The sequence below is a fragment of the Jatropha curcas genome, chromosome 9 (genome assembly GCF_041381405.1).
Source record: "Jatropha curcas cultivar XTBG-Jc1 chromosome 9, XTBG_Jcur_1.0, whole genome shotgun sequence".
In the NCBI taxonomy this organism is placed as follows: Eukaryota; Viridiplantae; Streptophyta; class Magnoliopsida; order Malpighiales; family Euphorbiaceae; genus Jatropha; species Jatropha curcas.
The window spans coordinates 796,040-811,597 of NC_143159.1; the positions used below are offsets into that span (position 1 = coordinate 796,040).

A 15,558-nucleotide genomic window follows, 5' to 3' on the forward strand; every position below is an offset into this window, starting at 1 on the left:
ATTTATCCATGAGCGAAGTAAATTGTTCTTGAGAGGTAAAATGCGCTTAAATTGAAGATAGTCCTTAGTTGGATTACTTGAAACTTAAAGGAGTATTTGAAACAGATTGGCGCGTGCGAGTTTTAAAATCGTCTTGCAAAAGCGTAATAACACACAAAGCAACGAAAGACACCGCAAAGCATTATTATCCAACCAGAAGACGCAAAGTAAAAGTGAAAGGACAAGTGCGAGCCCTAGTAATATAAGCGAGGGTCCTCAACCTCTCAATCCTGCGTTATAAAACGTCACATGCAAACCTTCAACCTTGTGCGTTGCATCAAAACAAAACCACCAACTCCCCTCCCCACACAAGCCCATGTGGGAGACAATCACACACACATACGCACAGTAGTTCACATTGTAAGCTAGCTACCTTTTTTTTTTTTTTCCCCCATGAGGACCCCACCACCGACACTCCATTTTCCTAATTTTCTTTCTTTTTTTATTTAACAAATTTCCCTCTATTTTTTCCCTCTTTTTTCTTTCTTTACGGCTAACCAGTAAATACATTGCACACCCATTCTCACAGTAATACATACTCTGTACCGCACTTAAATATTGCGCCATCCCTCATCATTTGCTTGCTTCTCCCACTCCAAGAACCTAAGCCTTACGCTTCCCGCTTTCAAAATTTCTCTCTGTCCCCTTCTCTCTGCCTTTCTGATCGGATTTGCTTCCATAAATAAAAAAGAAAATGCCGCTAAGATTAGCGGGAAAAGGTGCTGTTTGCACCTTGTTTTTCGCTCTTTTTGCCATTGTTGGGGCTGAAGATCCGTACAGGTTCTTCAACTGGAATGTTACTTATGGGGATATATACCCACTTGGAGTTCGTCAAAGGGTTTGTCCAAATCCCATTTTCTTTATTTTGATTGAACTAATTTCTCCTGATCTGGATTTTGGATTTTTTTTTTTTCAAAATCTTAACGAAGTTAACTGATCATATGCTGTGGGTTTTGGTTTTGTTAATTTACAGGGTATTCTTATCAATGGACAATTTCCAGGACCTGATATTCACTCTGTTACAAACGACAATCTTATTATCAATGTGTTTAACAGCTTAGATGAGCCTTTTCTTCTCTCCTGGTAATATCTCTTTCTCCCTTGGTTACTCCCGTGAACTTTCCCTATGTGGAAAGAATATCCACAACGATTTGCGCGCTCTTCCTTCTAAAGACAAATCTAACCTTGCTTATTCCTCTGTTTCTGTTTTTGCATTTGCTATATGGGCCTATGGAAAGTAATTCTACAATATTCATTTGATTTAAACTTTAAATAGTAGGTTTCTATTACAGCTTTCCTGGATTTACTGTAAATAATTAAGAATCTTTGATTGCTATGATTCGCCTCGCATTACCTTTTCTTTTTCCTTTAAAAATATATGCTATAGTACTTTCTTTTTCTTGGAAAAAAAAATGGAAGAATAAAAAGCTTTTTAAGGTGATGTGAATCAGTGACGGGATTTTTATTAGTGGTCCTAATCTAGATCTGGATTATAGCATATCACATCAATTTCAATTTCATTTCTTTTCCCGCTATTAGCTTTGCAATTTTCGCTAATGACAATTATTTATGAAATACTGTATTATGGTCTGAAGTCAAGAAAATTTGTCACTGTAGTCGATAAAATTTTTCCTATCACGAACGTCGTTATCAATGGATTAGGCCAGCTTGTTTAGGTATAAAAGCAACTTTTCATTATTATAAATGATATAACTAATTGAAAGCTTTGAATATAATGTTTTCTTCAAACTCTCCTGTCCATTTCAGTTCAGCTGTCATCCGCATTGGAGAATTCCAGGATTAAGACAGGCTTTTCAGATTAACCCGTGAAAAATAATGGAAGCAAAAACTAACTAATCCTTCTACAGGAATGGAATTCAACAGAGGAGAAATTCATATGAGGATGGTGTTTTCGGAACCACATGCCCAATTCCTCCAGGGAAGAACTTCACATACATTCTTCAAGTGAAAGATCAAATAGGAAGTTTCTATTATTTCCCATCTCTTGCATTCCACAAGGCTGCCGGTGGTTTTGGAGGAATTAGAATCCTCAGTCGCCCAAGAATTCCCGTTCCCTTTGCTGATCCAGATGGCGATTACACCGTTCTTATTGGAGATTGGTACAAAGCTAATCACACGGTAACATTTTCTCTTCTTTTGCTTAATTAGCTTCATTTATTTTCAATCTGCTGGGACCCAAATGTTTTAAAAACACGCCCGGCTGCTGCGGTGTAAAATTTATGATTTTGTGTTTATGTCGGCAACTAATTTGACAATTGTTTCCAGCATCCTCTAGCACTTTTGGATCTGACAGTTGGGCCGCCTTTAAATATCCACGAGTAAAAATATTAATCTTTAAAGCATATTTGCTCAAAGAATAAACAAAATTTATGCTGTAGAGTTCGAAAGAAATTAATTTTACTAAAAAAAAAAAAAAGCAATTGACCTTGTAATAATTTAAACTTTAATTAGAGTAAATAAAATTACGAAAATTTGTTAGATTCGTGTCGTTGAAGGCTGCCTTTTTCTCGAATGTCTTTTAGTGGGTGACGTGGTTTGTTTCAGACCATACCGAAATAGTTGTCATTGGCTTTGGCCCAGTCTATTTTGTCTCTGCAGTATTGCTGTCTTTCCTTTCCTCTGCCTCATTAATCTTAAAATCCAATGTGAATACAATCCTACCAGTTGTCCACCGATTAATTTAGCCCCTTTTGTAGGATGAACACTTGTGGGTCCCCATTGAGCAGAAGGTCGTAGTTATGCATGTGCTTCCCACGTGTTGCTTTCACTATGGCCTAGCACGTGTTTGCTGAAAATCCTTAAATAAGTTAGGTTCCTGTAAAATACTTTTAATTAAAATAGAAAAATTGTAGACATTGAATTATGCAATTTTTTTTAAAGATTAAAGTTTAAAGTATATTGGCTATGTAAAATTAACTAGTCAATCATGGTGTTTTAGTAAATACCAATATGACTAATTTTAGTCACGAGTTAGAGCCTGGTCGGCAACTATATGTGCTAATCTATCCTTGCAAATGACAACTTGTGTAACCTAAATATGATTGCATATTGATGAATCAAAAGAAAAGGAAAAAAAACAAATGATTGTCTGTTTGTATTGTTATATTATATCAGTAGTAACAATGTATTGACTCGTGACTGTGCAGGAGCTGAAGGCTCATTTGGACAATGGTAAGAAGCTGCCATTCCCTGATGGGATTCTTATCAATGGACGCGGGAGTGGTTATGCACTTACTGTTGAACAAGGTAACATTTACCAATCTAATTCTCACCCAACCAATCTTCTAAAGAGAAATACTTTTATTCTTTAGTTTTATGGTTCATTGTTAATCTATTATCAGCGAAATTTGAATCTTATTGATATCTTTTCCCCTTTCATTGTTCAACTAGAATTACGTTTATATACTTAAATAATGCTAGTGCATTTGTTGCAGGAAAAACTTACAGGCTTAGAATATCAAATGTCGGATTGGAACATTCACTTAACTTTCGCATTCAGAACCATAAAATGAAACTGGTAGAAGTGGAGGGCACACATACTCTCCAGACTACCTATTCTTCACTTGATGTTCATGTTGGTCAATCTTACTCTGTTCTAATAACTGCTGACCAGCCTGGACAGGACTACTACATTGTGGTTTCCTCCAGATTCACCTCTCAGATCCTCACCACTACAGGTGTTCTTCATTACAGTAACTCTGCTGGCCCAGTCTCTGGCTCACCCCCTGGTGGACCCACCATTCAGGTTGATTGGTCTCTCAACCAGGCCCGCTCCATCAGGTATTTATGAGCCTCTTTGCAGATCCTGTTCCTCCATTGACATAAACAACAAAAGTTTAGTCATTTAACACTGGGGGTCCATTTTAACAAAGTTTAGGTGTCTCTTTCTCATTACATTGCACATGTTTTTCTTTAGTAATGGGTCCTCTAAACTGTAATTAAAAGCATGACTATTATTAAAGCTAATCATGTGTGTAATGATTCAAATCCTATATATATGACAATTTCAGGACCAATCTCACTGCAAGTGGACCAAGGCCAAATCCACAAGGCTCATACCACTATGGTATGATCAACACAAGCAGAACTATCATATTTGCAAGTTCTGCTGGTCAAGTGAATGGCAAGCAGAGATATGCAGTGAACAGTGTGTCCTATATCCAACCAGACACCCCGCTAAAGCTTGCAGACTTTTTCAAAATTCAGGGAGTTTTCAAGGAGAATAGCATTTCAGACAGACCTTATGGTGGAGGAATTTACCTTGATACATCAGTTTTGACTGTCGATTATAGAGCATTCGTGGAAATTGTATTCCAGAACGATGAAGACATTGTTCAGAGCTGGCACCTTGATGGTTATAGTTTCTTTGTTGTTGGGTAAGCAAACAATCGATTCATTTGCACGGATTTGTTTACCTTAATCGTTACTTTTGTTGACAATCAATGATTTTGAAATGCAGTATGGATGGAGGACAATGGACAACAGCTAGCAGGAACCAATACAATCTTCGTGATGCAATTGCGCGATGCACCACTCAGGTGAGATACCAAAATCTCTCCTTTCCCTAATCAGAAATGAGACATTTTTTAATTTAAATTTCAGATATCTCAGACATACCATTCGATGTTTGCAGGTATATCCCAAGTCATGGACTGCTATTTATGTGCCACTTGACAATGTAGGAATGTGGAACTTAAGAACAGAGTTCTGGGCACGTCAATACCTGGGCCAACAGTTGTATCTGAGGGTTTACACGACATCAACTTCACTTAGAGATGAATTCCCTATTCCGAAGAATGCACTTCTTTGTGGCAGGGCAAGCGGTCGACATACAAGACCTCTCTAGGCAAGGGAAGCAATATTTGAAGGCAGGGAAGCCTGTCTAGCTCCTCAGGATGAAAGATTGAAGAGTAGAGTTTTGCATACTGTCTTCTTGTTGTTGGCTGCTTTATTTGAGGCTCAATATGAAGTGAGGACTAGAACTATTAATGACCTCAGCTCGAGGTCACATTCTTTTCTACTGATGATTGTATTCCCTTCTATATATTTGTCAAGTTTCTATACATTATTTATTATTATTTTTGTTATTATTGTCATCGTTAAGGCATTAAGGTCAGCTAATTCTCAAGCTTGGCTCCAGTAATTAAAGTTTGTATCAAGTTATGCATTATTGAGCTGCTCATTATCTTTTTTTTTTTTTTTTTACCTTGGAAATTTTAATGTTTTTCTTTTTAGTTTTTTCTGGCTGTGGCAGTTGATGAAAATCAGATATGAAGTTTAGTATTCTTATTTATTATTATTATTGTTATTATCGTTATAACTATTATTTAGTTTATCTCAACTAAAAATATATGTAATGCATTTATTTGATTAATTAAGAAAAAGAAAGTGGCTGGGGAAAAATACCAATATGCTATTCATCATACAGTTCATGAGGATTTAAAAATCAATCAATAGCAATTTCCCTCTTTATTAATAAAAAACGAAAAATCAGTCATTTAATAAATATATATTATATTAATACATGACAATTGTGTCATCGTTTTTTCCATTGTAGGTAAGTTAATATTCAAATTCCTATGTTATAGTGTAACCATCAACATTTACACTATTATTTTCTACCCCTCTTGAAAATGAAAACAAATTGACTTGGTTCCCATTTCTTTTTTGCACATTAACTAAAAATAGAAACTGAAAAAAAAAAAAAATTCCTATTAACAATGCCAACTCCAATTTTAATTGACTTATAAATTTGTATGAATATATAACTTTCACTAATTTAACATTATTGCGAATTAGGTTTTTGGTTATTGCGAATTAGGTTTTTGGTCTTCCCGTAAGTGTACTTCCCGTATCATAGTTGTTTTCTTATTTGTATGGAGATTAAGGCTGATTTTCGCTATAAAATATATATTTTTTTAAATGATAAAATACGTTGTTTAATATATATATATATATATATATATATATTTTGGTATTAGTTTAATGTATTAATTTAATACTACAAGGTGAAACTATCTAAAAATAAACGCAGTAACCTGTTTTTTCCCCGCCCGACTCAAAGCCCAATCATTTATTCGATGGGTTTAATTTCGATATTATATCATGGGCCTAAGGCTGTTTCTTGTTCTTGGACTTGGGTTTCGAAAGGGAAGCTGTAAGGAATTCGCGAAGGTTCGTTCAAAGTCCCTTAATAGACGCGAAAATTTGAGCTACAAGGCAGAATTATCTGCTGCTCCGTCGTCCCAATCAGGAGTTATTACGCCCAGCCTGGCCCACTCATATGCTAAATCGGACGATACGGTGAGCTACACTACATTACTCGACTGCTAATATAGGAGCAAGAACTTAACTAGACGCCCTAACTCATTTTCGGCGGGATCGAAGTCTGGAAAAACTCCATCGATCGTCTCCGTCATTACTTCAGGTGAAATACTCACTGCCTATTGCTTTTCTAGGGTTTAGTTTTCATTTTCTATTCACTGTGTGATGTTACTCTTCCATCTGTAATACATTTTTGCTTAAGTAGCTTGTTTTTTCCTTTACTTGTTTCTCGGTTAAATGAGAATAGGAAATGGAAAATATTAAAAAACAACACTGTTTTCCGAGGGCCTTTGGCGATCATGTGTTTATCATTTGCGTTTGCTCATTACTCTAACTAACTGATTCGTTTGCATTTTAGCGGCTGCAGAAATATTATAGACAGTTAATTTTGAAGCTTCGGGTTCTTTTCACTTTATATATTCCATCTAATTTTGTTTTAATTGTGTTCATTTTTGTTTTGCTGATTTTCAGATTAGTTTTGAGCATCTATAGTCGGCAGGTCTTCATTTACCCCCTCTAATGGCGGTATGTTAAATTGCTGATTACTTTTTCATTGCTCTATTCTCACTTTCCTTACTTTTTTGGAACTTTTTTTTTGTTTTTTTTCTTCTTGGTGACTCTTTTGGTTGAATGTTGTAGGTTAAATAGTTGTTTTCTTCTTCTTTTTTTTTTTTAATAGATTGATAGAATTTTTAAAGATGAAGCTAGTGAAGAAAAAGGAGAACGTGCCAGAATGGTGAGTGGGTTTTGTTTTGTTACATTCATATGTGCTGCAAGTGTCTTAACAATAAATAATGCATATTACTACCAAAACTGTGGGAAAGAATCATCTATAGTTTCTGTTATCGTTACTGTCTCGGTAAATGTTTTTATTTCACCCTGGCTATAGTTATATGTCTTTTGGATGTGAATTATAGTGTTTGTTTGAAATTTTGCTTTCCCATCTTAATTTGAACCATTCTTTTAGGCATCATTTGTTGGTGCAATGGCAATTGCTGACTTGGTAAAGACAACACTAGGACCAAAGGGAATGGTAAGTGTTCTTCATTCATTAGCTTGTTGCTATATTTGGAGCGCATTATAGTTTACTTTACTGCATACTAATTGTTGTATTGCACGGTACAGGATAAAATTTTGCAATCGACTGGCAGAGGACGTGAAGTTACTGTGACAAATGATGGGGCCACCATTTTGAAGTCCCTTCACATTGATAACGCAGCTGCCAAAGTTCTAGTTGGTATTCTTTTGTTGCTGCTTTCTCTTGCATGCATTAATGTTCATTTATTTAGCTTCTCACAGCTTTTGAAGCTAAATGTACTTGTATTGAGAATCTTTGTCAGTAATTGTTGTATAAGGTGGATATTTGGGCAGTTGTCTCTTGAAATCAGTTGTATGATTTGTATAAAAACATATTTGCTGATGCATGATCTAGTTGCTAATAAATGCTTCCTCTAAAGAGGAGGAAAACTTTGCATCCCTCCTCATAGAAAGAGAGAAGTTCTCTGTGTAATAAACTAAATGTGATGCTGCTAACTGTGCCTGAGAGTTGTTGGATGTCATCAATATAACTAGGTAATAGGTATATAGCTCACATGTAAGGTTTGATGGCAATATTAGCTTGACAGAAATCCTTAATTCATTGGTTAGATATTTCAAAAGTGCAAGATGATGAAGTTGGTGATGGGACAACGTCTGTTGTTGTGTTGGCTGGGGAACTTTTAAGGGAGGCAGAAAAGCTAGTGGCAGCAAAGATTCATCCTATGACGATTATTGCAGGTTTTCTCTATTTTCTGGCTTCTGTTGCTTCATATTTTTCTTTTTCCTTTCCTTTGCAATCCCTCTTCTTAAAGCCATTATCAGGAGCATTCTTTGAACTTCAATTTTTTGTTGTCACAAAAGTTTGGAACATTTTTGTCCTGTCTCATTTTGTGGATTTTATTGCTTTGCTTGCATTAATCTTATGTAAGGGTAGATATTGTTTTGTTTTATCTTCATCTTATGAAATTAGTGTTTGAGTATTGAGTTATACATTTTGCTTCATGCCTAAAGCATTGCTGCAGGAAATATCTTGTTGGCATGACATATTTTATTATCTTGATGATGGCTTCCCTTCCTAATTAAATTATACGTTTTAACCACTCCACCCAAAAAGAAAAAAAAGAAGAAAAAGTCGGCCGCCTAATTGCTCTTTGTAGTTTTGGGCAAGTTCTATCAGCAAAAAGTCTCACTTGTATATGTGTGTGTGTGTGTGTGTGTGTGTCTATAGTAAGTGTTGCTATGAAGATTTAAAGTTGCTGTGGGATATGCTTTAACTCTCTCTGTCACTTTATACTTCGAATATTTGTATGCTTTCTCTTGTTTAGGGTGCTAAATCTTGAACAATTGAAACTCTTGGTAAATTTAAACCTTTGGATTCATCATATGAGCTGCTGTAATGGTATATATCTAATTTTCAGGCTACCGAATGGCGGCAGAATGTGCTCGTAATGCTTTGTTGCAAAAGGTTGTGGATAACAAAGAGAATGAAGGTAGTTACTGTTTCTGTCATATGTAATGCCAAATCTTATTGAGATGTCCCTCATGGAACATGTTTTTTGTTCTGCTACATTGTTTATTTAGTAATATTCTTTATTGATGTCTCTGGTGCAGAAGTCGAATTGGCACTAATTTGTTTTGTGATGATGTGCATCTATACAGTTGCATGTTTCTAAGTAGCTCATCGTTCCTTTTATTGGCATTGTTACCTGTCTGATGCAAGGCCATTACTTAAAATGCAGAGAAATTTAAATTGGACTTGATGAAGATTGCAATGACTACTTTGAGTTCCAAAATTTTATCACAGGATAAGGAACATTTTGCAAAACTTGCTGTGGATGCTGTTTTGAGGCTGAAGGTGAATTTTTTTCTGAAATACTGGCTTATTTAAATCTTATTTCTCCCCCCTTCTGAGATGTGTTATTTGTTCCATGATATTGTTTCAAATTTCCTTAACAATTTCTTCAATAATCACAAGTGTTTTGCCTCCTTTCTCCTCTCCCTCTCATCCTTTTGTTGATTTTTTCTTGTTTTGCTAATTCAAATGGCAGGGTAGCACAAACTTAGAGTCAATCCAGATTATCAAGAAGCCTGGAGGTTCACTGAAGGATTCTTTCCTGGATGAAGGGTGAGTAGATGGGCTTATAAAGTCTTAATTTTTTGAAGCCTGCACTGCATGGGGCTTGACCGTCCTCACTTGAGTACTAACTTGCCTTCTTGTTTGCTCGTGTGTAACTTCATAAGTTGGAATTTTGGGGTCAGTTATTTGGCAACTTCTACAGTACCTGGTGTATCCATCTGTTTATTGTAAATAACCATATCAAGTTAAAGAAAATTGAGTGTAAAGGTCTTTGACTTGTATACCTAGGTTGCATTATTCTTTTGTGTATTTTGACTAAACTATTGATGCCTGGTAGGTTTTCAATAATTTTAAATTGAGTCTCTGTGTCTTCAGATTTATTCTTGACAAGAAAATTGGTGTTGGACAACCAAAGCGCATAGAGAATGCAAAAATTTTGGTAGCTAATACTGCAATGGATACAGATAAAGTGAAGATCTATGGTGCACGTGTTCGTGTTGATTCTATGTCTAGGGTTGCTGATATTGAAGCTGCTGAGAAGCAAAAAATGAGAGAAAAGGTGGATAAGATAATAGCTCATGGAATAAACTGTTTTGTAAACAGGCAGTTGATTTACAATTTCCCAGAAGAACTTTTTGCAAATGTCGGGATACTTGCAATTGAGCATGCTGATTTCGATGGGATTGAGCGCTTGGCATTAGTAACTGGTGGTGAAATTGCATCTACCTTTGACAACCCTGAGTCAGTTAAACTTGGACACTGTAAGCTCATTGAGGAAATTATGATTGGTGAGGACAAGTTGATCCACTTTTCTGGTGTCGCAATGGGTCAGGCATGTACAATAGTACTGAGAGGTGCAAGGTACATTATCTAAATTTTCCCCTTTCAATGTTGCATTTGTTGGAGATGCTTGCATGTGCAAACCAGCACTTATCTTTCAGATATCTTAATTTTTCCCTTTTTGTTTTGGAAGAGTTTGTGCTTAGATAGCAGCTGTTACATTTTTATTTATGCGTCTTTGTTTTGGCAGTCATCACGTGCTTGATGAGGCAGAAAGATCTCTCCATGATGCCTTGTGTGTGCTGTCTCAGACGGTCAATGACAGCAGGGTTTTGCTTGGAGGTGGATGGCCTGAGATGGTTATGGCAAAGGATGTGGATGAGCTGGCCCGAGCAACTCCTGGGAAGAAATCTCATGCAATTGAGGCCTTCTCAAGGGCACTTGTTGCTATCCCGACTACCATTGCAGACAATGCTGGTTTAGACAGTGCTGAATTGATAGCACAGCTTCGAGCAGAGCATCAAAAGGAGGGATCTACTGCAGGGATTGATGTCATCACTGGATCTGTAAGTATTATGAAAGGAAATGTTAGGTATATTTAAGTCTTAGTGCACCTATTCTTTCAAATGCTACATCTATTGTACAATAATACGGTACATGAGGTGCAATCCTCTTGCTACTCGCTATTTGTGGGATTATTTCACAGGACGTTGGGCCTTCTTTCACATTTGGATTTTGAGGCATTGCTTACTTCGGAAACTTATTTGGCATTCTATAGGATTTTGTCTGAAGGAGTTTCATAAAAATTTGAGATGTTTATTTTACTGGCTGTAGACGTTGGCCATTTTGTTGCTTGACTGGATAGGTGACAAAAGTTTTAGCATCCAATACGATATGTTTCTTCCTTATATTAACTCATGACCTATAAAATCTTACAGGTGGGAGATATGGCTGAGCTTGGGATTTCTGAAGCTTACAAAGTTAAGCAGGCCATACTACTGTCGGCAACTGAGGCTGCTGAGATGATTCTCAGAGTGGATGAAATTATTACCTGTGCCCCACGGAGGAGAGAAGATAGAATGTGAAATCAGTTGGACCTTTTGCCTGGATGAGAACTTCTGTTGTAATACTCTGTTTTCTTGGCATGTATTTTGCTTCAGTAGGACATTGACATTAACTGTTTAATTCTATCACTGAGGGTTTCTTCCTCCCAAAATTTTTATGTTGTGTTCAGGAAATCGAGTGATTTGTCGCGGAATTGATATGTTTTGGAGTTACTAGCAATTAAATGTTGAGGTGTACTAAAAAGTTGAGAGATGTTATTGTGCTGGCCGTGTGAGTTGTGAAAATTGATCTTGAAACTTCGAAGGCATTGGTATCCATTGGATGAAAGATTGCGCTTCTCAAGCGGGTTGAATATTTTTTTCCCGGGCCTTTGTGCTCGTTTGAAATCATTACCTCTTGAGCCATTTTCCTTAATACTTGATTTCTTATTTCTTATTCTCCGACAGCCTATGAAGTTCGACAATTTATATGGCATACAACAGAAGGTCTCATCGTGTTTAAATCTTGACCTCAGAGATTTTTTTATTGTTTTAGATAAAAATTAAAAATAATATTATGTCAGTTGTTTTAATTTTTATATATGAAGAAAGTAGTGATAAATAGCTCGGTGAACGGAAAGCATGGTAATAATTTCGGTACTGGAATGATAAAATGGGAAAAAATAATTTTTATTTATTAAATCAACAGAAGCATATGGGACAGGTAATTGGCCGGGAAGGAAGGAACTAGTTAACTCAAAGCAAAGTTGTATTTGTAAATTGTACATGAAGTAAGGGTTTATTATGTCATTACATAACTGGTATCGGGTTTGTTGACAAAGGATTTAATCGTCACAAATACAATTCACATCGATTGTCGTTCCGAGTTCATTTATCCAAAAACAAAAAAATTAAATTTTCATTACTCCTCAGATGGCGGAGCCTTCAAAATTCGACCCGGATCGCCTTCTAGCTCTCACATTTCCGGAGGTATTTCTCTGTTCTGTGTTATTCCTGCTTGCAGGACGTACGAAATTATTCTAATTGGCACTGCATCTTTTAACGTTTCTTCTTGTTTTGTTGTACAACGGGGCAGTCAACGTTCACTTATACTGAAAGGTAGAGCTCTGGCGTTCGTATAGTTGCTGCAATTTTTTAAGATTCATTATCTAGATTTATAGATATCTATAAACAATTTATATAATTTTCATCCCCTTGTATGAACAGAGATGCAGCAATTTATGCCTTGGGAATTGGAGCTTGTGGTCGGGATGCTACTGATACTGACGAGCTTAAATATGTTTATCACGAAAACGGGCAGCAGTTTATCGAGGTATTATTGCTTATTGAATTCGTTTGTTTTGCTTAAGACCTTAAACTATCTAGATTACTATTTTGTGTCACTTCAGCATAATAATTCATCAAATTCACCAATTCTTATGGTAATTAAAATTTGAAGGACTTATGTTTTAAAATGGTGCAGGTTGCTAAGCTGTTTTAGATTTTCTGGATCACATATGAGAAATTATATTTACCATCTTGTTTCTGGATTTTTAGGTCTTGCCAACTTTTGCTGCGCTATTTCCATTTGGGTCACTGATGAATAGTATAGATTTGCTTGGGTTGCAGTAAGTAGCATTGAATTTGAGAGTGTGAAAGGTTTCTTTAACGTTATTGAAAAAGAAAAAAAAAAAGGAAGAAGAGGTTTCTATGCCACATTTAATTTTGTTACGCATTTATTGAAGTCAATTGAGTGTTATATCTTCATTTTTGAATGTGTCAGATATGATCCACGTCTTTTGTTGCATGGACAGCAATATATAGAAGTGTACAAGCCATTTCCTTCTAGTGCATCTGTAAGTATTTTGTGCTGAAATGTCCTTCCTATCATATTATTTTAGTTTTCATAACGTGTTTCATTCTTGATGCAGATACATAATAAATTCAGCCTTGCTGGATTACATGACAAAGGTTTGTATTCGCTAGCAGGACACTATGTTTATGCACACATTTAATTTGACAGGAAACGCATAGCAGTATAATTCAGATGCTCAAGATGTTGTACTGAACTCACACGTAGACTTAGTGTGAATAAGGGGTTTTTCTCTCAGTTGAATTTTACTGTAATCTCTACCTTATTATTATTATTTTTTTTTCCCTTAGGTAGATTACAGTTTTGAGGGTCTGGTGTCCTAAAGGAAAGTGAAAAATCTCATTGATCTCTACATTAATCTATCTAGAAGTTCACACCCTTTTCATGAATTGTACGAGTATGGTTATTGATATTAAGGTATTATAACCATTTCTCCTCATAATTCAGGTAAAGCTGCTATTGTTGAGATAGAAACAAAAAGTTATGAGAAAGAGTCTGGTGAATTATTATGCACGAGCAGGTGATTTCATTATTAGAATATCTAATCATTCATTAGTCTGGTGATTTCATTATCCATCACTAGCAGGTGACACTATTCTTCTTGCACTCTGCAGGTCAACTGTCTACCTTCGAGGAGCTGGTGGCTTTTCAAACTCGAATCACCTCTTTTCTTATTCCAGTTATCCAGCCAACCAAGTTATAGCTGTGAAAATTCCAAAAAGTCAACCTTTCGCTGTATTTGAAGAGCCTATTCAACCATCTCAGGCAAGGACTACCAATCCCCCAACTGCAGCAGAATTGAAATTTGTGACTTTTATGTATACATCATTACTTGTTCCTGTGCTATTGGCACAATGAACAGAAGTGAAATTTGGGAACTTGAACATGGAGAAGGAAAGACTAAAAATATTTTGACTTCATAATTTTCTCACTTTGGATAGCTTAGAATGTATGAAGTTCAGTCTTTCTACTCCATTTAGATATTACGTAGAGGAGGCTTATTCTTGAGTGTCCTTTCACTTCTTGGCAGGCATTGCTGTATCGGCTATCTGGTGACTATAATCCTCTGCATTCAGATCCTATGATTGCTAAAGTTGCAGGGTATGTGTATCTGTAATTCTATTTTGTTGCTTGATTTTATGACTATGGTTTACTTCATCAAGGAGGATGGTTTTTAATATTGAAATCCATATTCAGTATTATTCATATTCATTTGATATTCAGAACAATTTGGCTGCACTTTGCTAATTTTGAGAATCACAATTCTGATGTATTAAAATGACTTCCGTTTATAGATATCCTTTTGACATCGTGGCAACTTTGCAAAGTTTATTTCCATATCCATTCAGCATCCATATACAATCTTAAACTTTAATCTAATCTATGTTCCAAGAAAAAAGAAAAAAAAAAAAAAACTTTGATCTGATCCTGCTTTATCTCATGTTTAAGATTCTCGCGTCCAATATTGCACGGTCTATGCACTCTTGGATTTGCTGTTAGAGCCATTATCAAATGTCTTTGCCGAGGAGATCCAAGCCTTGTCAAAAACATATCTGGTCGATTCCTTTTACATGTGTACCCTGGTGAAACTTTGATCACTGAAATGTGGCTAGAAGGCTTGAGGTAGAAATGCATTTCCTTTAAACAATGGTTATATCTGTTCATTTTGGGTGTTGTGTTTTATTTCGCATGTGTATGGATAATCTGATATGGCTATTGTAATCTGCAGGGTTTTATATCAGGCAAAGATAAAGGAAAGGAACAGGGCAGTGCTGTCTGGCTTTGTGGACATCCATCGTTTAGCTTCATCCCTGTAAATTAAGTCCATATAATACCAAACAAGAGGAGTTTGAATTCTTAGAAATATGTTGTTCAATAATTGTTGCTAGACCTTATTGTTGCAAGAAATAAAAAGCATCTCATGTTGTTACTGCCAAGCATGACCTTTAGGCTATTACTATTATATAGTCATTCTCTTATTTTATAGCCAACAATAACTAAATCTTATAGTTATTAGGATTGAAAATATGAATCTTTTGTCTTCATTCTACAGTATTTGTATTGTAGCGAAATCTGCACTTGATGTCAATTATTTCATAGCATTTTTTTAAAAATCATTTGGTTAATAAGACAAGGTAATTTTCTCTTGGATAATAGAAAGGAGTATTATGAAAAAAAAAAAGAATTATATGTTAGAATTATAAAAATAAAATTAGATATAGTTTGCAAGTCAAGTGGTAATCACGATCAGAAATCCTGATTATACGGAAGATTGAAAACAAATTAACGCATTATGGAACGTCAACATAAAACCCCAGCAAGGAACGGCATAAAAATCAGTTTGATTTTTGTCATCTAATTAT

The 15,558-nt window shown here is 35.7% G+C and overlaps 3 protein-coding genes across 3 annotated transcripts; all 3 read left to right on the plus strand.

Annotated features, from left to right (window-relative positions):
- Positions 1–548: 548 nt before the first annotated feature.
- On the plus strand, positions 549–5,230 carry SKS5 (SKU5 similar 5). The gene is made up of 8 exons (XM_012218304.4): positions 549–877; positions 1,013–1,122; positions 1,908–2,178; positions 3,207–3,306; positions 3,495–3,840; positions 4,071–4,436; positions 4,520–4,598; positions 4,694–5,230. Exons 1-8 carry the CDS (start codon positions 734–736, stop codon positions 4,904–4,906), a joined length of 1,629 nt encoding a protein of 542 aa, XP_012073694.1. The 5' UTR covers positions 549–733; the 3' UTR covers positions 4,907–5,230.
- Positions 5,231–6,346: 1,116 nt separating this feature from the next.
- LOC105635267 (TCP-1/cpn60 chaperonin family protein) lies at positions 6,347–11,601 on the plus strand. Its single transcript, XM_012218305.4, has 12 exons — positions 6,347–6,487; positions 6,856–6,909; positions 7,064–7,120; positions 7,352–7,417; positions 7,510–7,621; positions 8,032–8,160; positions 8,841–8,912; positions 9,162–9,277; positions 9,471–9,547; positions 9,875–10,360; positions 10,530–10,845; positions 11,218–11,601. Exons 2-12 carry the CDS (start codon positions 6,904–6,906, stop codon positions 11,362–11,364), a joined length of 1,584 nt encoding a protein of 527 aa, XP_012073695.1. The 5' UTR covers positions 6,347–6,487; positions 6,856–6,903; the 3' UTR covers positions 11,365–11,601.
- Positions 11,602–12,155: 554 nt separating this feature from the next.
- Positions 12,156–15,132, plus strand: ECH2 (enoyl-CoA hydratase 2). Its single transcript, XM_012218307.4, has 11 exons — positions 12,156–12,312; positions 12,419–12,441; positions 12,550–12,655; positions 12,880–12,950; positions 13,106–13,178; positions 13,254–13,293; positions 13,643–13,715; positions 13,810–13,960; positions 14,226–14,296; positions 14,645–14,818; positions 14,925–15,132. Exons 1-11 carry the CDS (start codon positions 12,256–12,258, stop codon positions 15,010–15,012), a joined length of 927 nt encoding a protein of 308 aa, XP_012073697.1. The 5' UTR covers positions 12,156–12,255; the 3' UTR covers positions 15,013–15,132.
- The last annotated feature ends 426 nt before the right edge of the window (positions 15,133–15,558 follow it).

What these genes read in the sequence shown, in the direction of transcription:
- SKS5 (XM_012218304.4), top strand. Translation starts at nt 734, where the DNA reads ATGCCGCTAAGATTAGCGGGAAAAGGTGCTGTTTGCACCTTGTTTTTC. An exon ending in AACCAGGCCCGCTCCATCAG is followed by an intron (nt 3,841 to 4,070) that starts GTATTTATGAGC and finishes TGACAATTTCAG; the next exon opens with GACCAATCTCACTGCAAGTG. An exon ending in TATAGTTTCTTTGTTGTTGG is followed by an intron (nt 4,437 to 4,519) that starts GTAAGCAAACAA and finishes TTTGAAATGCAG; the next exon opens with TATGGATGGAGGACAATGGA.
- LOC105635267 (XM_012218305.4), top strand. An exon ending in ATAGTACTGAGAGGTGCAAG is followed by an intron (nt 10,361 to 10,529) that starts GTACATTATCTA and finishes TTGTTTTGGCAG; the next exon opens with TCATCACGTGCTTGATGAGG. An exon ending in TTGATGTCATCACTGGATCT is followed by an intron (nt 10,846 to 11,217) that starts GTAAGTATTATG and finishes AAAATCTTACAG; the next exon opens with GTGGGAGATATGGCTGAGCT.
- ECH2 (XM_012218307.4), top strand. Translation starts at nt 12,256, where the DNA reads ATGGCGGAGCCTTCAAAATTCGACCCGGATCGCCTTCTAGCTCTCACA. An exon ending in TGCTGGATTACATGACAAAG is followed by an intron (nt 13,294 to 13,642) that starts GTTTGTATTCGC and finishes CTCATAATTCAG; the next exon opens with GTAAAGCTGCTATTGTTGAG. An exon ending in GAATTATTATGCACGAGCAG is followed by an intron (nt 13,716 to 13,809) that starts GTGATTTCATTA and finishes TGCACTCTGCAG; the next exon opens with GTCAACTGTCTACCTTCGAG.